Source organism: Filicampus tigris, chromosome 8 (genome assembly GCF_054856515.1).
Source record: "Filicampus tigris isolate MCC_2025a chromosome 8, RoL_Ftig_1.0, whole genome shotgun sequence".
Classification (NCBI taxonomy): Eukaryota; Metazoa; Chordata; class Actinopteri; order Syngnathiformes; family Syngnathidae; genus Filicampus; species Filicampus tigris.
The window spans coordinates 18,297,651-18,324,632 of record NC_141224.1 but is presented as its reverse complement, the minus strand read 5'-3'; the positions used below and the strand labels follow the sequence as shown (position 1 = coordinate 18,324,632).

General features: G+C 38.3%; 2 protein-coding genes across 4 annotated transcripts; one reads left to right on the top strand and one right to left on the bottom strand.

The window, feature by feature from the left end:
- Positions 1-258: 258 nt before the first annotated feature.
- gprc6a (G protein-coupled receptor, class C, group 6, member A) lies at positions 259-21,572 on the bottom strand. 3 transcript variants are annotated; one of them, XM_086037495.1, is made up of 7 exons: positions 15,930-16,016; positions 15,675-15,810; positions 11,166-11,460; positions 9,561-10,364; positions 8,378-8,593; positions 8,025-8,148; positions 259-6,983 (listed from the first exon to the last, which is right to left on the bottom strand). In XM_086037495.1, the coding sequence occupies exons 1-7, from the start codon at positions 15,946-15,948 to the stop codon at positions 5,860-5,862; spliced, it is 2,718 nt and encodes a 905-aa protein (XP_085893621.1). In that variant the 5' UTR covers positions 15,949-16,016; the 3' UTR covers positions 259-5,859. The 3 variants fall into 3 exon arrangements, with proteins under 3 accessions (XP_085893621.1, XP_085893622.1, XP_085893620.1); XM_086037496.1 differs by lacking the exons at positions 15,675-15,810; positions 15,930-16,016 and adding an exon at positions 21,463-21,572; XM_086037494.1 differs by lacking the exon at positions 15,930-16,016 and having other exon boundaries at positions 15,675-15,913.
- cnih4 (cornichon family member 4) lies at positions 17,356-26,561 on the top strand. Its single transcript, XM_086037499.1, has 6 exons — positions 17,356-17,587; positions 21,481-21,672; positions 22,084-22,152; positions 22,551-22,663; positions 25,388-25,528; positions 25,619-26,561. The coding sequence occupies exons 2-6, from the start codon at positions 21,604-21,606 to the stop codon at positions 25,644-25,646; spliced, it is 420 nt and encodes a 139-aa protein (XP_085893625.1). The 5' UTR covers positions 17,356-17,587; positions 21,481-21,603; the 3' UTR covers positions 25,647-26,561.
- Positions 26,562-26,982: the final 421 nt, after the last annotated feature.

Sequence of the window (26,982 nt, the reverse complement as noted above, 5' to 3'; positions counted from 1 at the left end):
CCTGCTTGCTTTTACTTTTTTGACTTTCCAACATTACCACTGTGATGGGACAAAAAGGTGCAGTATTTGTTAGCATGTCTGCCTCACAGTTGAGAGGTGGATGATTGTTTATGTTCCCGCGCGTGGCCTTTGATTCGTGACCAATAGTGTACCAACATGTATCCCTTAAGTCAGCTGAGATTGGCTGCAGCTCACATTCAGCCGTAATGCAGATGCAAAGAAAGTGGATGGATATAAGACAACGATGATCCGTTATAACTGACATAATTTATTGCCATAACCAAATCACAGATACAATAGCATCTCCACAGAATAGTTAAAATGCTGTAAATGCTTCGCAACTACGGTTTGCTTTGCATTTTATCTGTTAAAATAATATATGAAACAAAATACGAGTTACTGTTTATAAGACATGGACAAGAAAACATTTTCTTATATAAACTGTCTACAGGGAACACTCTTCATGTAATTAAATCAAAAGTTAAAGAGTTACTGTACACATTATGTTGTAAGTGTAATGTAAGCAGCATCGCTAATATTCAATAAAACAAACAGTTGGGAAATCCATGTGCTCCCGCTATTAGAGAGAATAGTATGACAATAATTATCAAGGTCAAAATTATTCAGAATTTTTAAGTGTTCCAGTCATCAGTAAAACGAGTGCACTCATATGTAGTGAACCCCTGCTATAAGTGGGGAATAGGGGCCAAGCCCTTCCATGAGTAAGTAACGCCCCCCCCACCACCACTACAAATACCTAGTGCTTCGTAATTGCCTATACATGCCAAAATATGGCTATAAAGCACTTAAAATTGGGCTTAAAATTACTTACATGAGGCACAGCAATCGTTCTAGTTAGCTTACGAGCCTAAGAAACACGCAACTGATGGACAAACAAATATGCATAGTACACAGTAGATTTCATAGAGTACATTTTACTCTAAAAAAGTACATCTTACACAAAAATAGACTACGGTATGGTCCCGGTCCAAACAGAGTAAAATTTGAGAGTAAAATATTCAGAGTAAATTTAACACTGAAAAGAATTTGGAGCGATATTAACGTGAAAAAAATGTTTGTTTTTTTCACTCAGAAATTCTAAGTAAACCTTACAAGGAGAGTTTTTGAGTAAATTTTACTTGCCTCTTGGTTATTTTAAAAAACAAAAGTCACTCAAGGGTTGAGGAACAAACCCACAACCTTTAGGCTGGGAGACGGCCACCTGAGCCATGCCCCTCCTACTGTGAGTTAGTAAATCTTGACGAAATTTACTGTGTAGCACTTTATGAAAATGTTATGTCTTTAAACTCATGGCATTTACACAAAATAATAAATGTGAGGGAATACAGGTAAATAGTAAAGGGCCAGTCAAAGTAGACTACGGGGGCTAATAGCTGCAACATGGGAGAAGCAAACAAACTTTCACTTTGACTGTTCCCTCATACATGGTACATTCAAGGACTGTCAGCAAAATTGGATACCTCATATACAAATTAAAAACACTGTCAATAAATTAAACCTAACAACAACACCAAGACACCAAAGTAATACTTTTATTGCTTTGGCCTGGCCACAATAAAATGGAGGGGGCAGCTAATAACAGAGGATAGGCCGAACCTCGAATATGCGAGGTTCACTGTATAACATACAAAAACGTACCTTAAATATTGCACATATAAGCGAACAGTTTATACTCAATAACATTAAGACATACTGAATTAGGCACAGTTACAGTAGCATCAAACATATGTAGCGTGATCTTACGTTTGTCTGCAGCAGATTCTGCTGCTGTAGCTGACCGCACAATAATAGAAGCCATATGCCAAATGATACTTACTCCAACGCAAAGTTTAAAAAAGTATGGGAAACCCCCATCCTTTTGTTCTTTGTCAAATGTGATAAAGTTTTTGGATATCATTAACAAAGAGAGGACACTATGAACAATTCTTGCCTCTAATATCTCATTTCAGATTATTTGCATTTAGGAGAAAACTTCACTTTTCTGTTGAGCTTGTAAAGCAATTAGCTGCCTGCATACCTTAAATGTTGACCTTAAAGCCCCCCCCACCACCCCAAAAAAAAACACTTCCCATACAAGTTCTGTTGCCAGACCGTAACTTATAAAAGGCCGACTAAAAGGGATTGGATGGAATTTATCAAGGCGTAAGAATAAAAAGGTTTCTTTACCCCGCTCCAGTGTGCTGTCTTTGTCACACAACCAGACTGACAAGTTTGCAATTGGGGCTTTTCTGTGTGTGTGTGTGTGTGTGTGTGTGTGAAACTTGATGATGCCGCACCTGAGGCTCTTTATGCTCTCGCTCTGACGCTATCGTTTGGATTCATTTATTTTTTTAAATCAGATTCTATGTGTGGGAAATGTGTCAGTGGCCTTGCCCTTGTTTATATCTGCATGCCATCAAGACAACTTGATAGACACAAGTAGGTTAAAAGATTAAATCACTTGGACGCACCTGAAAATTAGCTCACGTTCAGATATGACATGCCTGATATGTAGATACTACTTGCTGTTTCCTGATTTCTTTATAGAAGTGAATTAAAAGGATGTTCTTCAAGCACACAAACGAGCACAAATATTTGATACATATATATTAATACCTGGATAATATTTATATTTCACCTGAGACTAGGATTTCAAACATGCATGCATACCTATTCTGACAAGTTTTATAACAGGTGCGATTGAATTCTGTTCATGGCAAAACAGAGGTTTGCCAGTTTTGCTAGACAAAAATATAGCTGACCCACACATACTTGGGGTTCGGCACCTGCGGATTCCCACTATCGTGGGTATTATTTTCAATTGAAAAAACTTGGGGTGGGTTCGGGTTTGTTTTCCCCCCATTTCCAACTCGTGTTTTATATAATATTTATTTCCCAATGCATTTCAGTGGGTTGCAATTATACGCGGGGTTCCGCTATTCGTGGACCGGCGCAGTCCCTATCCACCGCGAACAGCCGACGTCTGCTTTATGTCACAATTACCTCACGCAATACTTTTCTTGTACTTCTCCCACATGGATATGAAAGGAGAATTGTTCTGCATGAGTTTTAAACCAACACTATTTACTGTATAATGATCCTCATAATTTTACCCTGGCACGCTTGTTGCTAGCTATTTGCTATTGAATGAACTCATGCATAATCTAAATTGACACTCAGCACAGACCAATGACCCCTAATTTGGATCAGCACCAAAATTGTACACATTTATAGACGCCCACTCCCTGCATGGGCCTTAATTGCGCAACTAACTCTTCACAAAGAAATTAAGGAACTGTAAAGAATGAAAAGAAGAGCCCTCGCAAATACAACAGAAGATTTGTATGCATCTTTATCTAGCTCCACTCCTAAATCAAATGGGTTCTCTCGGCCCATGCCCCACTTGTACAGGACATCATGTTTCTTGAAGTAGTTAAATAGTTGGTGATTTTGCAGTAGTACACGATGAACACATACTGTAGCCTCCTTGGCTGGAATGCAAAGAGAGTGACACTTAACTTACAGTAACATGTTTGATTAATTAAAAAGCCTGAGGTTAAATAGAGCAGTGGAAGCAAAAAGGTTACACTCGGTATAATACAGTTGAGCTGCTCTTTATGTGTGCCATCACCAGAAATAATACTGTTAGAAAGCCAATCATTTTCCACTGGACTCCATTATTGTTGTACATAGCTAAAATATTTGGGTATTATAAAGGTCTCTTTGCATTACCTGGCTTTTTAAAGTCGTGCCAGCATGTTAATCGGACAACTATGCATTTCGTGGAAACGGGATCAGGCGCCAATTGTGGCCTGAGGAGTACAGTACCTAGTTAGCTCTTCCACATTCCTGAATGCCAATCGACGTCAACATTCTTGCTGAAGGTATTCGGTACTGCGTGTTTCTTAATCCAAATCAATTGTGAGAACCACAAGACTGATACTTCTTGAACTGTCTTCTTGTGTTTTCAAATTTATTGGGCCTCGGAAATGTATCCATTCTTTTTCTATATCGCCAGTCAATCACAAGATACATGTAGGTAAACAACTGTTTACACTCACAACTACAACCCCTGGCAAAAATTATGGAATCACCAGTCTCAGAGGATGTTCGGTTAAATTTGTAAAAAAAAAAAAAAAAAAAAAAAAAGCAGCTCACAGACTAGGTATTCAGTAAAGTGACATTTTTAGACACCTTAGAGTCAAAAAAAAAATGATGGAATCACTCAAATCTGAGGAAAAAAATAGAAAACCATCCTGTAAATTTCCATTCCAAAAAATAACACCCGCATCAGATTAGAACTTCTCATTAGTCTGCAGTGAAACTGGTGTGGTAACAAATTGCAGAGCTGTTGCACTAAGTGGACTGACATAAATCTTGACTCCAACACGAGAGGTGTCAATTAAAACAAAGGAGAGGATTATAAAGTATTTTAGAGCAGGTAAATCATCCTGCAATGTTGCACAAGATGTTGGTTGTTCACAGTCAGCTTTGTCTAAAATCTGGACAAAGTACAACCAACATGGGAAGCTTGTTAAAGGCAAGCATACTGGTATCCATATTAAAATCAATCCAATGAAAAATCCTTGGTGGAGGTTGAAGAAAATGTCCCATGACAATGCTCCAACCATCAAAGCTAATCCGGCAAAAGGAATCAGGTAAAGTTGGATCTAGACTGATGAAGAGTGCTGTTTATCACTCATTAAATCCATGCCTCTGAGACGGCGAGCTGTTAGAAAAGCCAGAAGTGATGGAACAAAGTACTAGTTCTGTGTTGAAGCGTTCTTTTGTTGTTGTTTTTTTCACGATTCCATCATTTTTTCCTCGGAATTGAGTGATTCCATAACTTTTGTGCAGGGTTGTAAGGACAATTTAGAGCAAGGGACACCACCAGGTAGCCCCCGAGGACTACATGAGTTGTCCGCGGCCTTGTTGTAAAAATAGCTCACCAGTGGAGTCATCATTTGAAAATGTTAATATTTGCAGAGATTAGCAGACACACGCGGCTGCCAATTGATATTTATCGGTTTCCTACCATGTTAAATCATTGGGATAACTATTGTAAAAATGATCAATGTGAACATATCGTCGCTGTCCTGTGAAAAACACTTATGTCCATTTTTTTCAATTTTCTTATTTTAACGTGAATGGCGTTTATAATTCAAGGAAATTTTATTTCAGAAGTGTGTATCAAACTGGTATCGTGTTTATGGAATGTAGAGTTAGAGGGCTCGGAGAAAACCCATGTGTGGGTGTCATTGTATAACTGTGGCTCAATTAGGGAAATTATACACGTCTGATGTTGCAGTCTTTTCCTTGTCTCATCACATGAGCTCACTTGCCACTCGGTGAAAGTGTGAATGTGCGTGTGTTTTTGGCTATAGTGTACCGGTATGTGCTGTCTGATTGACTGGCGACCAGTACAGGGCGTACCCCAAAATTAATCAGATACGCTCCAGCTCCCAGTGACTCGATCAGGATAAGGGATACTAAAAAGAAAATACTGTAGATGGCCCGATGGACAGACAAATGTGCATGAGAACTGTTTTTTTTGTTTCTGACAACGCAACCAAGTTTTATTGTTAGAATCAATAGAGTCGGAATGTTCTTAGTAAGGCTTCCTTGCAAAGTCCAAAAAAGGGTACAATACGTTTAGAATTTACAGTCAAAATAAGAACAGATGGTACAAACGCACTGTGGTATGCACAGTCTGAAGTTTTTTTTTTTTTCTTTGACAACCTTTTTCAGCATTTAGGCATGGGACCAATCATTTCCAAAAACGTTCAGACCCATTTTCAGTTTGTATTTTCATGTCCTCTGGTAACACCCTCATGAGCTAGCTGAACGGATAGGCAGTCTTTAGTCAGGGAGAGCCGATAAGCTGATGCTTCTTCTGTAGGATCTGTATCGATGGATGTTTGAAACTTTGAAACTGTCTCCGTTGCTGTATTTTTTCTCCACAGCAGGTTTGACGTAGTCCTTTTCAGTCAAGCATGCCGGACAACGTCTGACACTCTCCTTAGTGCTGTGAATTTTCTCTGACACCGAACTACCAGAAACAGAAAACGAATCTGTACTTTTTACATTATACTGATACAGCTTTGCCCTGAAAGCACTGCTGGTGTTTTGGTCTTTCCTAAAGAGGATTATGTAGCACTTTGGGAGGAAATGACAGCCTATGATGCCGTAGTTGGAGATGAGAATGATCACCATTTCCACAGCTGAAAGATACTCTCCACTAGCTGTGATGTAGATGGGGATAAAACTCAGCCAGGAGCTAAGGTAAAGCAGCATGCTGAAGGTAATAAATTTTGCCTCATTGTACCGTTGTGGTAATTTACGCCCCGCGAAGGCACAGACGAAACAAACAAACGCCAAAAGTGCGATGTAGCCCAGCATCACCCCAAAGGCCAAATATGATCCTTCATGGCATTCCTCCAGCATAGTTTGGGGCTTCAAAACAACATGTTTATAAGGGCTTTTGAGGACCAGCCAGCAGATGCAAATGATAACCTGTAACGCTAGACACGCAATGACAATTAAGTAGGACTGGTAGACTTTCTGGAGCGTTCGCTGCGCGCCTATTTTGGAGCGGAATGCCAGAAGGATCTTCAGGGATTTGACCAGGATGCAGGACACACACACAGTGAAGCTGAGGCCAAAGAGAACTTGTCGCGCTTTGCACTGGAGGGAGGTGGGCCGGCCGACAAACAGCACGGTACTGATGAAACTGACAACCAGAGAGTACAGGATGACCTGACTCAGGGGTCCTCCGGCGGCTCTCACCACAGGGGTGTCTCGCTTATGGAGAAACAGTGCTGACACTATGAGAGCCAGCAGGATGCCCAGACCGGAGAGCACCAGGAGGACTATGGTGTAGCGGTCCCGCCACCGGAGGAAGATGACAGATTTCGGCAAGCACACGGAGCTTCCCTGGGGAGACCACTCTGTGTTTTTATCACAGCTCATACATTCGTCCATATCTGGAAGGAGAACGAGGACACACGTGAGTATCGAATGATTTCAAACAGTTCATTTAAGACAAATGAAAAGGATGGTAACAATGTGTAAACAAGACTGTGTAAACTTGTTCTAGTTTCACCTTCCAGGTAATGAGCAACTCATTTCAATAGAGCACTAAATGTCAACTTTAACTCTGTAACCTGACAAACCCGAAGCCTGACTTCAGCTCGGAATAGCAGACAGAGTTCACTCGCACTACTTAAGAGGGTCCGGAGCCTCGAGCAGGAACATGAAACACCTGGCACACCGATAACAATAATGTCCAATGACATCATCACGTCTAAATTAAGTTAGACGTGATGAAAGAAGAGCAACTACATTGCTTAGTCCACTGAATGGCAAGCACGGTAGCGTGCTTACGCAACCAAGCAGCATAGCTTCAAAGCCCTTCACACCTACTACCACCTAGCATACAAAACATGTTGCACTAGAGCCAGTGTTAGCGTCAACAGATGTAGCATAGCAAAGCTAGTTAATTGTCCTGGTACCTGACTTCAAGAGGAGAAGAAATACACTCAGAAGTAATCATCTCGTCAATATATGTGTACATTTCAATTCCAATCCAGTACATTCCAATTGTGTACTCTATTGACAACTAACTAACTACGTTCAAGGGTCGGGAGACAGAATACTGTTACCCTTACTCAAAAATCGAGATAACTATTTAAAGCTCATAACCAAAAGAGTTTAAAAAGATGAAAGAACTTGAGCTTTATTGTGTATCCTCTTCGATTCAGGCCTCCCACTGATACAATAGAACTGCATATTGGAGCGCACAACTGTGACTTGCCAGAGAAACAAAAAAAAAGAAACGTCTTACTGGCCAAATGATCTTTTTCATTAAAATCATATTTGCGCTTTTGCTATTATCAAACCAAGTGACGCTTTACTAACAAGGTGCTTGTGTGACTTGCCGTAATTAATTTTGCCTTGTGTTGGCACATGAAAGTGGAAAGACGCCTTGTGTGTAGCATGTCTGAACCCACAGGCTAATTACTTGCCTGTGTCATTAGAGTAGTAATTCTCCGTACAGTTGATGCACTCATAACAACAAGTGTGTTGACCCTCCGATGTCTTCTTGAACTCCCCAGGCATGCAGCTATTGGAACATTTTGAGATTATGTACTGTAAGAAAAAAAGAAAAGCATATTAGTACATTTTATTCCCCAGCACTGTGTAAACATCATTAGATTTGCTGTTTTATGTAATGGCAACATGAGGAGAATTTCACTAGGCTAGATTTGTTATGTGAAAAGTTGCTTGTTTTAGTTTATCTTAAACATTACAAAAAACTTGCCAGTTAACCAATATATTCAGTGTGTTTGTGTCTACGAAGTGCAGGATGAGGGCCCACCCGCAAGTCTTGAAAACGACCTATGGAATTGCTGTTTGTTAGGGTGAAGTTGCTGGTTTGTGGACTGTACTCAGCCACAGTGTCGTGAACGTCAATCTTCCCTTCGATTGACCTCCACAAGGCTATATCATAACCTTGGTTGATGTCTCCTTGGTTGTCAAACGTGTATTTCTTCCCTTCAAAATCAAATTCATGTGTCCGAAGAGCTTCCAAGACCTGCAGAGAAAGGGAACTTTGAGAAGTGAATATAATGCTGGAAAAAAACAGGAACATAAACATACGCTTCCAATAAGGTGACAGCTGTGGAGTATCTTGTGAAATTCAGTTTTAATTTTTTGATTTTGTAAATAAATGAATGAATAAATATGTTGGCATTCAGTCATTAAAAATGAGTGTTTATCCTTGTAATAATACAACTATTTCTTGAAGATATGTTTTATAATTAAATCTTGTAACTGTCTGACTTTTTTTATCACAACATTCCGGCTTTTCTTGTGATGATACGATTTAGTCCAGACATCAATTTTCTACTGCTTATGCTGTTTAAATTCATGCCGAAATTCAGACACATTTTGAGAAAACTTATGGTCAGGTCAACTAAGACTACCTTTGTATTTTTTGTGTTTAAGCAACAAAATACAATTGCATACACAATGCACTAGTTTATCAAAAAAAAAAAAAAAAATCAAGTCCTTTTTGGTCTGCGTGTAAGCCGTGTACACTTCTTGTCATCACCAGAATCAAATTCCTTGTGTGTCTTCAACTTGACAGTCTGTTTATTTAAAGCACATATTTAGATTTGGATAAGCAGGAAATAGAGAATAAACACATACTGATGTTTGCCTTGCTCTAATCCCAACCATAGATAACCCATTTCGTCACTTGTTCTTAGTGCACTTTTAATAAACATGTCAAGTATTTTAATCTCTTTAAATGCTTGATCCTTTACTTTGTATTTCCTTCACTTTACAATTTTTATTTACCATTTCCTTTGAACTTTAAGTCACCTCTTCTGGGAATCTATTCTTTGTTTCCTCATTACAAATGCAGTTACCTACCAACAATTTGTTTTTCCATTTTCGCATCACATTCAAATGTCCGTGTGTGTGTGTGCGTGTGTGCGCATGTGGTTGCTCTTCAATTTTAGCAAGTAATTAGGTAATATTGATTGGACTGTCTGTACCTCCCACGGTCGCAGGGTGCCAGGGGTTTTGCAATCTCTGCTCCTGCAGAGAGAAGCAATTGCATGAGCTGTGGCGGCCACAGCCAATTCGACGCTCAAAACCGTGGCTGGGTTGATGTTTTCTCTGACGGTCTTCACAACTTTAGATGCCAGCGAGGTGTTTCCGGAAACGCTGCTGTCATTCACCAGCATGAAGAATTCTTCCAGGAAAGTGTTATTCCATGTGTTGTTATATCCGGTCGCCTCCAGCCTGTCCAGATACTTGTTGAAAGACGACAGGTTTCCAGGTTTGAAGTTGAAGCCCACAACCTGTCCTATATCCTCGAGGCTTAGGTCTCCTTGCACGTGGCTCGCAGTGGACCAACCGTCACTGGCCAGCCACACTCTTCTCATGGACTCCATGCTTTGCCCTTCTGTCAGAGTCTGGCTCCTCAATTCTTGTAAAATGCCTCTCATGTGAGTCGACTTTGCAAAGGACACAATCACCTGTGCCTTAGGATTTTGAAAAATGGTTCGGGCAGCTTTTCTGGTGGAAGAGCGTAAAGCCTCATTCGAACTGGTGTGCAGAAGGATGGATTTGAATGCAATACAGATTCCGTTTTCAGCTGCTTGGGCCGCAAAGTGCTCAAGTGCTGAGCGACCGTAATCGCCATCCGTGATGATCATTCCCACCCAGTTCCAACCATGGCGCTTGATGAGTCTGACCATGGCACCCGTCTGGTGCTCATCGTTAGGAACCGTCCTCAAGAAGCTGGGGAAGCGGTGCTTGTCACTCAGAACCACAGCTGTTGATGAATAACTGATCTGCAGACATGACGTGCATTGTTTATTGTCAACAGGAAATGAACAGGTTGAACATGAAAAAAAGATTTGTATAATTAGTCATTCATGACAAATACCGTTGTACTCAGAGCCACAATTTAACCATCATTCTTTTTTTTATTGGACAGTGTTTAACTGTAGACACATAAAGGTCTCCCTTTACAAAACTACTAGTGTAAAGTTTTAAAATATATGGTATATGTTTGTTATTGTTGTAATATGCACTGTTTTTAAACTCCACTTTATCATACTGAGGGGTCTCATTTATTTTAGAATATGGCAAATTCAATATAATAAAATTGTCTTCATTTAGGCAGTGTAAAAGAGTAGGACTGAGACTGTTAAAAGGATAAAACGAAATCCGTTTTGTAGCGAAGTTGTGCACGGACCTGAAGTTTTGGTGAAGATCTGGACAAATTGCAATAATGGAAATGCCCGCCCCCAGAATTATAATGAGATAATTTATCATACAGCGAGATAATGACAGTGTTGTTAACAAGCACGCCAAAGTTGAATCAACAAAAAAAAAAAATTACCAAGCATACAAAATCTGGATTCAAAATAGTGAAAAACTGACCTCAGGTGCTATGGGTGTGTCCACTGAATAAGTTTTAAACACTCGAATCTTACCTGTCACTCACACACATAGTGCATGATCACAGTATGTTATCATTAACCTCCCTGTTCACATACTTGATGAGGGCAGTGTCTATAAAAAGCAGGAACCAACGGCACCCCCACAAAAAAACAAAAACAAAACTGAGTAATAACTCCAAAACTTACTTGGGGAATCTTGTCAAGGGCTATTTGCCTGGCAACAACAATAGACATTTCAGAAAATGCAGAGCCCAAGACGGTGACAACTGGTTGATCACATGTAGCGGAAGCGTGTTGCGTTCCACACTTTGCCTGCTCGATGAAGTCAGCTGTGGCTCTCAGACCTGTGCTGACATCCCCGCAGGAGTCTTGCATCCGGTAGCCCAGAGTAATGTTAAGATCCATCAGTAAAGGAGATTTATTCACAACCTCAATTTTATTGATCATCGTCAGCAATAGTGTCAAGGCCTTAATTGAAAACCTGTGTGAAGAATAACATTTATTAATACAACACAATGTACTCTCGCACATTTAGCCAAATGCATTTCACTCCACTGGGCCCTCTCTTGCACATTAACAAAACGGTGTTATGATGGTGCAAAAAGACATTGAAAGACTTATCATGAAGTTCTTTTACCAGAATTTGAAACGATCACAATGTGACTGATCTGTTGCCATTTTATGCACAGCACAATGTTACGGAGCTTAAAGGGAAGTCAATGCAAACAATTTTTTTTCAAGAATATGTTCTATGCAAGTCCACTAGTTGAAACAGGGCATTCTGATAAATATTGAGTTTGTGGAATAAGTGTTAATCCACTCGTTTTTAGCCATCTCTGGGGGCGGCCATTTTGTCTTCTGTCGACTGAAAATGACATCACAACTGCTCACAACGACCAATCACGGCTCAGATTCAGAAAACAGGTCAGCCGTGATTGGTCGTTGTGAGCAGTTGTGATGTCATTTTCAGTCGACAGAAGACAAAATGGCCGCCCACAGAGATGGCGAAAAACGAGTGCATTTTGCTGCTTAATTTATATTTCCACAAACGCAAAATTAATCAGAATGCCGCGTTTCAACTAGTGGGCCTGCTGGGAACATATTCTTGAAAAAAATATGTTTGGGTTAACTTCCGCTTCAGTATTAGCATTTGTACAGTTGAAGTCATTGTAAGTACTGTACATCCATATTTTAAAGAGCAGTCAATGGTTGCATGAAGCCTGGAGCCAGAACAAACCTCGCCAATTTCTGCATTTTTTCCCTTGAGATGTTTTGCTATATTGTTTTATGCTTTAAAAACAGTTATACGAAGCAAATTGATCACAATCACAAGTCATCTAAAAAAGGAGAAAATGAAACAATATAAAAATAATATTTCAAAATTGCAATACTTGGAACAGAAACATAAGGGGAAGAAGAAAGTCGATTCTAAGACAATACTACGAATGAATGAAATAAGAAATGAAATTAATAATTTGCTCCAACACAAAATAGAGGCTAAAGTAAAATATCTGAAACAAACCTATTAAGAATCAGGTCCTAAAGCTGGCGAGACGCTTATGAAAGCAACAAGCGTAAATACCATTAATAAAATTCATGATCCCAAAACACATCAAGCGATCGAAGTTTGAGTCAAAAGAGATTGAAAATATCTTAATGACTATTACAAGGATCTTTATTCCCAGAAATCACTCTCAAACCATTTTACCTTCAATAGACACAATACAAAATGAGAAAATAACGGCAGAAATAACAATTGAGGAAATTCGAAAAGCCATCAGAAAATTAAAACCAAATAAGACGGCTGGCAGCGACGGATTTTCGTCCGAGTGGTACGAGACATTTAGTGAAGAATTTTCACCATTACTTTGCTCCACCTACAACTGAATTAAGGCAAGGGCCAAACTCCAACCCCTCGCACCCAACCCCCTCATGGACAGAGGCAATTATAACGGTAATCCGGAAATCACTGAATATTGTCAGAATTACAGACCTATATCAGTATTAAATGTTGATTAGAAAATGTACACCTCAATCATATCAAACAGACTTCAAACAATTGTACCAGATTTAATAGATAAAGACCAAAGCGGGTTTGCAAGAAATAAACAAACACAAGATAATATTAGAAGAACACTGCATATTGTTCATAAAATACGTAAATATAATATTCCAGCAGCTTTAATCAGTTTAGATACAGAAAAACCATTTGACCGAGTTAACTGGGAATTTCTGCATTTGACTTTCGGAAAAATTTGGATTCAATTCTAAATTGATTCAATGTATTAGGTCATTATGTTACAAACCCACAGCTAGAGTAAAAATCAACGGCTCTTTATCTGACAGATTCACATTGGAAAGGGGAACCCCGCAGGGATGTTGTCTGAGTCCCACACTGTTTGCGCTGAATATCGAACCGTTGGCTGAGATGATTAGAAATGATAATAAAATTGAAGGGATCGAAGTTAATAATCAAAAAAATGTAATTAATCTTTTCATAGATGATTTTATGGTTTATTTGAAAAATCCAGCAGACTCATTTTTCCACCTTAAACAAAGTTTGGAGGAATTTGGCTTCTATTCAGGTTACAAAGTGAACATATCTAAAACGCAGGAAGATATGGACAAAGGGCTCACATACCCGATGGGAATATGCAAAAGCGTAATTTACCTTCAATAGACACAATACAAAATGAGAAAATAATGGCAGAAATAACAATTGAGGACATTCGAAAAGCCATCAGAAAATTAAAACCAAATAAGACGCCTTAAAAATGATTATCTTGCCACACGTGTTGTATTTATTTTTGGCCCTGCCTGTGAATATTCCGAGGGACCCATTTCTTCAATGGGATAGGTGCATATCTCGATTGATATGGGAAGGTAAACGTCCAAGAATTAGATATGCCACTTTACAACTTCAAAATGACAGCATGGGCACTTCCAAATCTACAACAATATTTTTATGCCCTGCAACTGCGTCACCCGGTCTGTTGGTGTGATGCGGGATATAGAGCTAAATGGAAAAATATTGATGTTGTATCATTGGAAGGAACAATTCAAACATGCATCTGAGAAATGGAGACTCCTGATTACGTAAAAGAAAATTCTAATGTCAATTCGGTGATAACTTATATGTTAGAGATATGGTACAATATGATGAAACAATTGAAAATAGGAAAGGAAATTTGACTCCTGAAATGGATTCCGTTTGATTCTAACTTCAAATCAGGAAAACTGGATGATGGGTTTAAAATTTAGGCAGAAAAGGGCATTATGGCAATTTGTACTCTTATTAAAAGGGGATAAATGATAAGCTTCCAGGAATTAAAAGATTCCAGAACATGAGAGGCCTTTTTACATTTTCTGGCAAAGAACAAGTATGGCTTTCCTGTTCTTGTTACAAATGGGTTGCACCTTGTTATCAAGCCTCTATATTTGCATTCATTATACCGTCTGCGTTATTCTTGACTCTCTCCCATTGGTGCTGTAAAGTGCTTTAAAAATTCTAAAGTGATCCACTCCACATCATCCACTTTAGGTGTCTTGTTAGTTACTGCGAATAGTGAATTCAGACTTGAAAAGAGAAATGAACTAAATAGTAAACAAGGGCCAATAAAGTTGCCTGATCTCGACGCATGCGTTTCACTTACTGGAGACAAAGTAGAGACAGGACGATACAAGACACAAAGAAACATTTCAGTGAAGATGGCTGCAGTTAGAGGCCTGGCAAAGCAGCTACAGATGATGACGACACTCAGATATTGGTGATTGCTCCACAAGCTCCAATCATTGACAGCAAATAATTTTCATCCAAGTATTACAAATTACAGTTATATTAAATATTATGCTGGTTGAGTCTGAACATTGAGGTATTCTCCAGAAAAGGCTAATGTAATTACTAAATAATAAATGCCATTTTTTTGGTGTGACAACCCTTCAATTAAAGCTGTGTGTCGTACTTCAATACCATGATTGACTGTTTCATTTTAAATCTATCGTGGTGGTGTGCATAGTGGCAGCTCATATAAACTCTGTTTTATATATATATATATATATATATATATATATATATAAATATATATAAAACTCTCCATATATCTATCTATCTATCTATATCTATATATATTTAAATATATATATATATATATATATATATATATATATATATATATATATATATATATATATATATATATATATATATATATATATATATATATATATATATATATATATAACTCTCCGCCAAAATACCTTTTTACCTAATGTCATTAGAGTTACCAATGAAAACATTTTAGTCAATTGAAGCTTGTGTTTCATGTCATTTTCCTCTTTGCCTAATATTTCTTTGGGCATATATATGGTTATTTTGAAAATCACGTTGTTATTATTATTAGTAGTAGCTGTTGTATAGGTCACCGGACACATCCGTGGTTTAAAAGTTGGTTTCATTTTTTTTAATATCACAAAAACCTGGAATTTGAGCAGGGGTCAAGAGCCTCTTTTTTTAAATCCACTTTGCATGTACATGTGTATGTCATTTTAAACCCACTTTGAAAACAATTTCAACACAACTGAAAAAAGGATATCAGAATGAATCAGAATTGATGTTCAGAGACAATCATGTCAAGTCATGAGTTGTAAAAAAAAAAACACTGTTAAACATGAGCTTGCTACTGAACTTGAACTTACCCAACACACGTGTGAGGCTGGGGAGCAAAGGAATTGTCATTTTTCTCAACACCTCTATGCACGGGGAACATTCCTCCTATGATGAAATGTCCTCTGGTTGTAGCTCCTGGTGCTTTCGTATCATATTCAGAAGCCCCTTTCCCAAAAATAATACAACAAAGGTTGACGTACAAATAAATAACAGACGAAACCTGTGCCATAATTGTGGCCTCTCCCGCCCTCCCTTCTCTCAATGGCTCGTCTGCACTTCTTTACCTGAGGCGAAGTGAGGCATTTCTTTTTAAGCATCTTTGCTGGGGCCAAGAAAACCACTCCTCTAGCTTTGTCATTCTCAGATCTCGGTTCTCATTTCCTCTATGTAGGCCCTGCCCACTCTTAAGTGATATCTGGGTGACTCAGTATTTCAGCAACATACTTCTTGTGGGCAAACAAAATGCGTCTTCAGATAATTAGTGGGTACTTTCTGCGTGGCAGCAACATAATAACAATTTACCGGTAGTCATACTTTACAAACTCAGTACAATTAATAATTTCATATCTCATAGCCTACTGTGTAGAAACATGGTGAAGTGCATGTGAAACTCAAATGCAGTGCATTTTTTGCATTACAAAAAAAAAGAAAAAAAGAAAAAAGATATTGCGTTTTTTTGGACGATAAGTTGCTCTGGAGTATAAGTTGCACCAGTTGTAAAATGCATCTTGAAGAAGAGAAAAACATACAGTAAGTCACTCCGGAAAAAAGAAGAAAAAAAAAGGAGCTCCGGAGTATGTGACATTTTTCGGGGAAATTTATTTGACAAAAACTGAAACCCAGAACAGTAGAACTCGGACTGCACTGAAAATCCCCGTTACCAAATAATGTTGATGGCAGTGAACGAGGTCCGGTTGGATTCGAAACTTTAAAATGGCTTAGCTTAACTAGAATACTGCGTCATATAGTAACCAAAGGTAGAATCCTGGTGAGTTATTGAATCTTTTGGTGCTGTAAATAGTAAAACCTTGTTGTGGTGGAGTCTTTAATTAACCTACATGCATATTTTTGGAAAAATAGAAAAGAATAAAAAAAAGTTACAGTATTTCCGATTTATCTATTATCCTAGATGAAAATATTTTAATTTGAAAAGCGATCAGATTCTCTCCACAAGCTAGCGAAATTAGTTTAAAAAAACAAAACAAAAAAGAAAACAGCTCCACACCCGAAGCCTCTGCACAACATGAAACGAGCTGCTAGCGTGAGTTTGCCTTATATTTTCATGTACTTTATATTTTTCTGTTTAGCCTTAATGTTGCCGTATTTCAGGAAAGACACTGCTCAAATAGTTACATAAAAACTATTTTATGTAGCTTTGCGTTTATTGTTATATTTAGGGTTCTAACTATTAACGCCAAGTGCAGGTTCAAATTCATTTTGGAGGGTGTTGATAAAAATTTACCAGCCAATTTGGTAGGTGATGCATAAGGCAAATGTGTCAGTCAGATAAACTTAGGGTTGGGCATCGAGTCTCAAGAATCGATTGGAACAGGACGGCACGGAATCGGCCACCTTTAAAATTTCCGGTTTCCCGTTACGGTGCCTCGTCCGTCCACCACCGAAGAAGAACATTGCTGATTGCTTGAGACCACCGAAGTAGAAGGTGCGCACACGTCACGTACCGCGCCGTGTCGCACGGGTGCACTCGGCGTTGATCACCAGTGTGTCTTAACTTTGTTAAACTAAATGAAGAGTCCTCTGAGTGGAACATTTACAATGAGATGATATTGTGCAAAGGAGTCCGGTTGGCAGGTTGCATGACGTACGTTAACGGAGTGTGTGTCTGATGAGCTTGATGATTCTGAAGTTCAGTTCTATAAATGCATGAGTCAAACAATAAAATACGTCTATTGCCAACATTGCGGCATCCAACAACTAAACGGTGAGTCAACTCATATCCGAATAACCAGCTAACATTAGCGTAGCATGTGTGTCCATAACAGGTACCTAACACACCCTGTTGCTAATCTGAACTGGGTTGCCAAATTGCTCTGCTGTTGTCTGTCTACACAGCAGGTTAGCCCATCAGCGGTGTAAATTCATTTATACTCGTGTGAATTAATTTTCATGAGGTTTTCAAAAATAAAGCTAAAGTAAAAATGAATACATTATAAATAGGGGTGTGCATCGCTCCACGAAAGACGATTCGATACGGTTTTAGGTGCAATGATTCAAGGACGTTTCAATTTGAAAGTGGAACGATTCGATTCGGTTCTACTCATTGAGATTACGATTCCATGCGATATAGTATGCAGTTCGATAATCTATGATGCAATTACTTTTTTGTTGTTACTTAAAACACATTTTAATGAATTTGTCAGTCCTGTAAATGTGCCATGTTCTTCTAAGATATATCTCTCCAATAAAAGGTGATTCGATACGTTATCTCGATACATTTCAAGTGGAACGATTCGGTTCGATTCGATTCAATGGAGTCGCACCTTTTAAATAAAAGAAATGGTTTTCCGGTTCAAAACGGTTTTTGTTACACCCCTAAAAGTTAAATTCATAAAATGTATATTAATAATGGTAAAAGAAGCTAGCTAAGATCCATAGTAAAGTCGATAAAAAAGTGAAAAATGAATAGAATTTAATTTTTAGACAAGTTCAAATGAGTTCATCCAAAAATAACTGATTAGCATTTCCATTTAAACCAGGGGTGTCTTTTGAAGGGTCACATCACATCAAATCAAAGGAGGCAAGAGCTGCCTCGACATCTTTCATTTCACACTAAACCAATTCATCAGTGTAGGTAAAGATATGTGAAGCCATAATATATTTATTTGTATATATAGTGTATAGTTGTGGGGAAAATGCTAGGGAATAAAACAATAAAACAACATCAATGATATTATAAGATTTTGGTGTGGCCCTATTGAATGATGACTGATTGGTTGACAATGAGGAAGTGAGAGATGACAACAAACTGTTCTCTTCTCCTGCCTTGCCACTCAGTGTAGAAGGCCTTTAAAGCCTTCTCTGTAGGCCCAAACACTATCATAACCACACAGACCTCCATTTATATCTTACATGAAGTGGTAATAATTTATTTCCACCAGTCTTTCGTCTTTATTTCACAGTGTGTGTCTTGACCGCGCAGCTTCTAGTCGTTTCTGTGTTTTATTTTCTTGTCCAATCAACTCCTTCAGAACCTTGAGTGCAGGGGCTGACCACACGCACACACAACACACACCATTGAAATCGCTTTTTCTTCTTTTAGCCAATCAGATTGTAGATTCACCTCCGGAACGGGAACACTTTTTCGCAGGCCTTGTGACAAGTGAGTTTCTTTCAAGGAGCACTTTTCAAGAAAAATTGGATTTAAAGGGGAAATCAACCCAAACGTATTTTTTTCAAGAATATGTTCTATGTAAGCCCACTAGTTGAAACAAGGAATTCTGATAAATATTGAATTTGTGGAATAAGATTTAATCCACTCGTTTTTAGCCATCTCTGGGGGCGGCCATTTTATCACTCATGTCGACTGAAAATGACATCACAACTACCCAGGGCTCAGGTAACGACCAATCACGGCTCAGCTTTAGAAAACAGGTGAACTGTGTTTGGACGTTCCCTAAGCCCTGGGTAGTTGTGATGTCATTTTCAGTCGAGAGAAATGACAAAATGGCTGCCCCCTGAGATGGCTAAAAATGGGTGAATTTTGCTGCTTAACTCATATTCCACAAACTCAATATTAATCAAAATGCCAGGTTTGAACTAGTGGGCCTGCTGTGAACATTCTTGAAAAAAAATATGTTTGGGGTGATATCTACTTTAATGGGGCTAGGTCAACAAACACTGCTTTGCCAAGTGGCTTGTTTCGATCCAGAATTTTTTGTGGGGCGCACTTTCACAGTAGTTACAGTATGCATGAGTGGACAAGTTTGCATACACAGACAAGCGGGAGCCTCAGCATTAGCATTATTTATTTATTTTAAGTTTTTATTTTGGTAAAAAATTATTGTTGACAACAATGTTGGAGTGTAAAGGTTTGGAGTTGTTGAGGTGAAAGATAAAGGTAACTGTGTTTTTTGCTTTAGTATTATATGAAATGTTCTTCTTTAATGCTACGCATTGGTCTCTTTCGTATGTGGATATAAACTGGATATGTACAATATGAATAGCGTGCGGGGGAGTGTGCTTGGAAGGGAGACGATGCAAACAATCGTCTGTGAATCTGCAAAGTTGTTTTTAGTTACAGTTTAGTAACATGCTCCGTAGTTATATAGTGGGTTTTTTTGTACATTATTTTGTGACGTAGTGTTTGTTATTGAGAGGTGGATTAGGTCACTAAGTACCCGCTGAAGGCCCAGGTCTGAAACTCACCGCCCACCACTAGTAGAAGGTAAGAAGTATTGTAGTGCAAGGCAGGCAAATGACACGGGCTGTGTCAAATATTATTTCTGTCTGTTCTGTGAGCCGCTAAAAATGAATGGCCGTAGTTTAGACAGCCCGGAAAGAATCAAAAGCGAGAATCGTTTGGAACCAGAATTGAAACCAGGAATCAGAACCAGAATCGTTGAAATTCAAATGATGCCCAACCCTACTTTACACTATGTTTTATTCTTGTCATTTGCACCCCTGGCAGTGGTTCCTACATTTCCAATAAATACTGTGCTCTAATGCTACATAATGACATTTAATGCGCCCATTCGCACTGCCAGTGGGCGTATTTCACACTACAGCCTAGAGTTTGTTCTTGGTTGCACCAGCACTAAAATTGATATCCACTTTTTATATCATTTTTGTTTGGTCGTATGCCGTGACACTTTTAAACTTAAAATATGTGCCTTGGCTCCATAAAGGTTGGGAATCACTGCTCTGCAAAGCAAGAGGCCTACGTGTATATAAAAATGAAAGATCCATGCTTGCCAAACAGCTTGCCAAATCATGCCAACAGAGTTTATTTTAGACGCAGTGGAAACAAAGAAGGGAATATTGGCAGCATAAAAAAAGAAAACAACACGACAGGGAGGACAGAAGGAGAAATTTGAATTGATAGAGAATTGATAATAGAAAAAAAATTATAAATATATATATATATATATATATATATATATATATATATATATATATATATATATATATATATATATATATATATATATATATACTCAAGCACAAATACTCAAGCTAGCCTCAACATACCTTACAAAAGACTACTCAAGCACAAATACTCAAGCTAGCCTCAACATACCTTACAAAAGACTACATTTGTGTATATATATATATATATATATATATATATATATATATATATTAAATCAGCACTTGCTTCACAGAACAATTATGGATAGACAGTGTTTGTGAACAACAGCTCTTGTTTATATTTTAAATTGCTTAGTACAGCTTCTGCAAACCATAAGGATATTCTCCGGCAATATTCTACAAGGAAGAACTAAAAATTATGTCTAAACTTACATTGATTTTTGCTAATTTTTACGTCATTTAAATGTCTTCTATTATCACATAATGATGTCAGTCAGAATGAGAAAAAGGTGCTAACTATCTAGCAGTGCGAACATAGTCACGTGACATCGTTAAAGCAAGATTGATGATGATATCGATGACGATCTATATCGCCCAACCCTAAAAGTTTTCAAGTGATTGACAGGTGATGCTAAGTGGCATGTGACAAGTTGGGTCGAACCAGGATATATTGAATCACCTGATGGATATAAAATTAATTTTATGAACTCAAAGCATTTTTGCATGGATGCTACTTCTTCAATATATTTTAAAATATCACGTACTTACCCCCTGGAGTGATTTCAGTGACCCCATGCCACTGCTGTCGTGTTCTATGTTGAGTGGTGGGAAGATGCTGGTAGAGGCTGCGTTGCCACCCCCAACCGCAAGGTGGCAGTATATTCTCCTGCTCCGGTTCCAGCACAAAAGATGGACGCGGCCGTGTTTATACTGTCACTGATCGACTGTTGTGCACTGATTTTCCTCGCGGTCTATTTTGTATCCTTTACTGTGTATATTTCCTTATTTGCATGTGGAGCCTGTTTGTGCAAGTTTGTACCGAGTCAAAAATGTGTGTGAGTTTCGTCTTTTCAAATGGGCAAATCGGCGAAAAAAAAACGAACTGCCATGCTAACACATTAGCCATCTTGCTATCATATCTGAGGCTACGTTCCTGGTAGTACAGTATTTGAAGAACGTTGCAAGCGCAACAGAAACGTAATGGTAGGCATTAGTCATCGTTGGACAGTAATTTGTTTCGCTTGGACTGGCGACGCTCAAGCCGAAATACATTTACACTGATTTAATTACATTTTAATAATGTTGTCGACTAGTAGTAGTAGTAGTATTCTGCTACTTTTATGAACTGGTTGTTTGTATTGGTTTGCCCTACCTTGACTTTAAAGTCAGATTATCACCTTGTCTGATTTGGAATGTGACTACATCAACGCCAGAGCATGCTGCTCCAAACTCAACAAAGTAAGTTTGGATTGTTTCTGTTGGGGCAAATTTCCTGCACAAATAACATTATACATACATATTATGTGCAGTCAATATTATGCAAACACTATCCCTTTGTATAAAGTACCTCAACTGGTGTTCATTGTTTCTCTTTAAAATCTGCGAAGTTTCATACACTGTTCGTATTGAGTGAATTATAATTCATTAAAACTGTCACTATCTATCTATTTAGCTATATCTATACAGATTTGCCTCATACTTAGCCTAACGCAATTTTAGTATGTGCTGTATCAATGAGCACAACTCAGTAGCAACTGCTTGATTGTTTTTAAAGGTCATGTATTTGTTTTCTTCGGCTTAATTCGAGTCAGTATCCTCATGTTGTCCACACTGTGTTTGGGATGTTTTGTGTTCAGTGGGTATTACCAGAGATGGTTGGCCAGTGTCTGCCCACTGTGCTGATGTTGGTCTCCACACACTGGTTCATCTTCTTCCTCAACCTCCCTGTAGCAGCTTGGGACATCTATAGGTAAACCAGTTTCCTATTTTTCAGTGAGAGAACATCATGATTAGAGCTGGGAGATATGGGAAAAAAAATGCTACGATGTAGCCCATTTTATATCACGATAAAGATATGCCACAATGTACTTTACATATATTTTACAATAGGAATATTATAAAAAATTATATGACATATTATGATTGTGAAGTGACATTATACAGACCTGTGAGAGAATGCATCCTGTAGTCATACTGTTATTATATAAAATTATCAAATGTAAACAGAAGCAAAGTAGCCTACATACTTTTCCACAAATATAGATATCAGTCTAAATAAGGGGCATAAAACATAATGTTTCTGACCGAAATTGATTGAAAATTTAAAATATAAATAAATACATAGATGAGATTGGCGGATTTGTTGTGCGGATTTCAAAAGTCAAAATCAAAACTCAGGACTGTATTGTGAAAACAAATCACATAAATATAGGTATTCAATATACTATATCCAGCAATTTTCTGAATGGCTTACTCTCAATATTAATATACGTGTACTCTTCTAGGCCACACCTCCTGGCTGCCATGACAATTATACTCATTTTCTGTTAAGCTGTTTGTGTAGCATTATTTTGCTGTTCAAAGGTGAATACAATCCGCTGTAACACGGATCCAACGAGACTTTGGTGAAAATTGTACTCAGTTACCCGAGTACTTAATTTCGGTCTTTCACAATAACATTAGGGTAGCTTAGCAGTTAGCATGGCTTCTCCATCTTTCCCTCTGTTAATTAGTTCTCTTGTTCCCTTCATGAGAACAATACTTGTGAGAAGTGTAGCTTATTTTCCGCCATTTTGGTGGTTTAATTCTAGGAAAAAAACTTAAATGATTCTATGATTCTCAGTTTTATCCTTTTTATTTTGATGAGGATCAAAACGCAAAATGCTATGTAAGTACTTAAGAGTACCCAGCATGCCTTGAGGTGCTCTTTTTTTGTTTTGGGAAATAGTTATTAATAATTATAAGGTTTGTTGTTGTTGTTAGTTCATTCTTTGCCAAAAGTAAAATGTTATTTGCGTTAACCCACTTCATTATTTATTCATTTTCACTGACACCGCACGTTTATGTATATTGACTAGAGTTTCCCACAGAAAACCTGCTGAAGCTGACCAGCTTCATAATCTATATTTAGTTTTAGTCAGTGTACTGTGTTTACATTATTTCTTGGTAGGCCTGTCACGATAGCAATTTTTTCAGAATGATATATTTACCAATAAACTATCACGATAAACCATAGTATCGTTTTTTTTTTTTTTTTTAATGCCACTGATATACTGATGATGTTAGAGCAAAAATAATTAAAAAAACCCATCCTTTTTAAGTGCAATTACCTTTCAATTCTCAAGTATATGGAATGTTTATCATTGTGGCTTGCAGAAGGCTGCTCCGACAATGTGCTAACGTTTGTGTTAGCTTGCATGCGTCCAACATTTTTTAACCCTTTCTCCGTGAAATGTCACGTAAAAGTAGTTGTTGTAAACAGGTCACGCTTACAGGACTCTTGACAATTTTTTTTACTTGGTTGCACCTGCGCTAAATTTTTAGCACTATAATTTTGGTCCGCATCACATTTACACTGCTGCCAACCTATAGAAATCCACTTTGATCAATTGATCTTAATTTTCCTATTTTTAAAGTTATGTTAGGAACATTACAACAGGAATGCTCGCGGGAGTGTTTTACTGTATATCCATTTAATAGTATTGCTTCAAAGAATAAATCACTCACAAAATTATTTACTTAACCTACGACCTTTCAACAATGCACATTGCACGCATACATGCACACACACATATTTTTAAATAAATGCAGGACCCCAAACAATATAGTGCTAATGGTCATATTCATGTGAAAACATTTCCAAGAACCAAAATAAAAACAAATGATTAAAAATATCACTCACCATAGCTGCACTTCAACGCCGTTGGTATTCCAACAAGGACAATAGGACACAGTGCCATGTCATAGCGTTTGGTATCCACCCATTCATTTTCGGAACCATTTACTCTCACCAGGATCACAATAATAAAGTTGTTATTAACTGCAGTCTGCGCATTATCGGACATCATAATCTGGCGATGAAACCTCAGTTTGTGCTGCGGTTAGACATAAGTACGGTTGCAATGAAGTGTGGGTAATCTGAGCCTGTAGCCAAGTTTCCGTGATTCAACAGTCCCAAACTTAGTGATTTCCCCAACTAGTTGTTGTTCCAGATGACCCGTTTTGTGTGTTATGGATCTGGCGTCGGGGGAGGAGAGGCTCGGCAGTGGTTAGCATTTATCTTAGCTTAGCCATAGCCCATCTCGGTAGCCCCGCTTTTGTTTATGTTCCCTCCAATGCTTACGGCGCCTGACAGACCCGACAACAATCCACGCAGGTGCCGCTGATCGCGCTCTCATCCGGGATGTTGAAAGTGCGGTAAAAAGTTGTCAGAACTCGTCACTTTGTACTGTAATACAATGTCGGTTAAATCCACGCGATTATAGCATCCAGCGGTGAAGGTAAAAGTCTAATTAGAAAGGAAAACTGTTGGGCTGGGCTCTCATTCAAGTGAATGGATCAGTGCATGCACTTGTGAAATTTTTTACTCCAAGCTTCAATATTTATCATGAATGTTTGGTCTGGTTGTACATGTACAACCTCTATTTCTTTTGAGTCGGCACATCATGAGATTGAATAACTGTTGTTGATGCAGATACGTGAAGGTCCCGATGGGCAACATGGGCGTGTTCGACCCGACGGAGATCCACAACCGGGGGCAGCTCAAGTCCCATATGAAGGAGGCCATGATCAAACTGGGCTACCACCTGCTCTGCTTCTTCATTTATTTGTACAGGTAGATGAGCACACACCACAATCACATGAAAAAGCTCCGAGTCCTCATGTCGCTTCACATTAACTCATATGGTCGGCCTCTGTTTGACAGCATGATTCTGGCTCTGATCAACGACTGAGGCCACACGCGAGCAAGCGTGGCCTTCGCCATCTATCGTCACACTCCTGGATTTAACATTTCCCTCTTCCCATCCTGTGCCTGTGCTGAACGCCCTAAAATCGTTCCAAACTGCTTTCCTGACAAGTTGAATTGTGTGCCAATAGCATACTCTTCCAAAAAGTACTTTGCAGCTGATACAAAGGTATCAGAGCCAAACTAAAAATGGCAAAAAACAGTCAAATGACTATAAAAAAAAAAAAAAAAAATGAAGGTAATGGTGCAAGGGGAAAAAAAACTAAAACTATGTGAATAAAGTAACTTGATGAGATCCTAAACTGTCCTTGTCTTGATGCAGAGTTACAGTATAATAAAATGTGACTTTATTCTGTAATCAAGTCATATTAAAGCTAGGGGTGTTCCTTTGCACTGAACCCGTCATTAGCACCCTATAGGTGCTATTAAAAAAACGAGTAAGGCAGCACATTGAGTGTAGATATTTTAAGTGCACACAAGTTGATCATTGTCTTTTCACTGAACATTTTGAATTGCCCAGCTCATAGTTAGGTGTGATGACCATCAAATATCCCGTTTGGTTTCAACATTGTGCTCAATAAGCAAATATGTTGTTCCATCTGAACACTGACCTTGTGTCAAATCTAAATCAGACATTCCTCCAGTTGAAGGTTTACGGCTTCTTGTGTGTTGTTTGTTTCTCATCAGGATGCTGCATTTGTGCAGTCGCCTTCTTTTTGAAAGACTGCAGTATGTTTTGAAATGACTCCAATGAGAGGCATGCGTTTGGTTCGGGCCTCAGTATGTTAACTGACCCGACTGCTGGTCAGCTTGATGCCTGCATCTCACTTAAAGTCTCTGTCACAGTGTTATTTTTTTTCTTGACATTTTTAGTTTCATAAATAAAACAAAGTACAGTCAATGTGTCTTCATTTGCATATTGGCTTCAATTGTCAGTTTTGAGTTTCCCCTTTTTGTGAATAAAAGAGGTATTTTAGAAGCAGCCACTTTAAAAAGTTGACAATATAAAATCATTTTGCTATTTAGCTCAGGGATGGGCAACGGGCAGCCCCTTGACCTTTTTTTTTACATACCCAAATAGCAATGGGGGGTGGTATCCTGTAAAAACCAGGATGCAAGAACAATATTGAGAAGGAAAAAAAAACTGGAATAGTTGATAGTTGTAATATCACCAATGAACACTAGATGGCAGACATGTTCTACACTTTATTTAAATTTGGGTAAGTTGATTTTTGCGAAAATTCTTGCTCTCAATGTTGGTTTCTTGTTCAGCAGTTTTGTGCTGTCCTTGAATGATAATGTTTATGCAAGCGAGCCCTTTG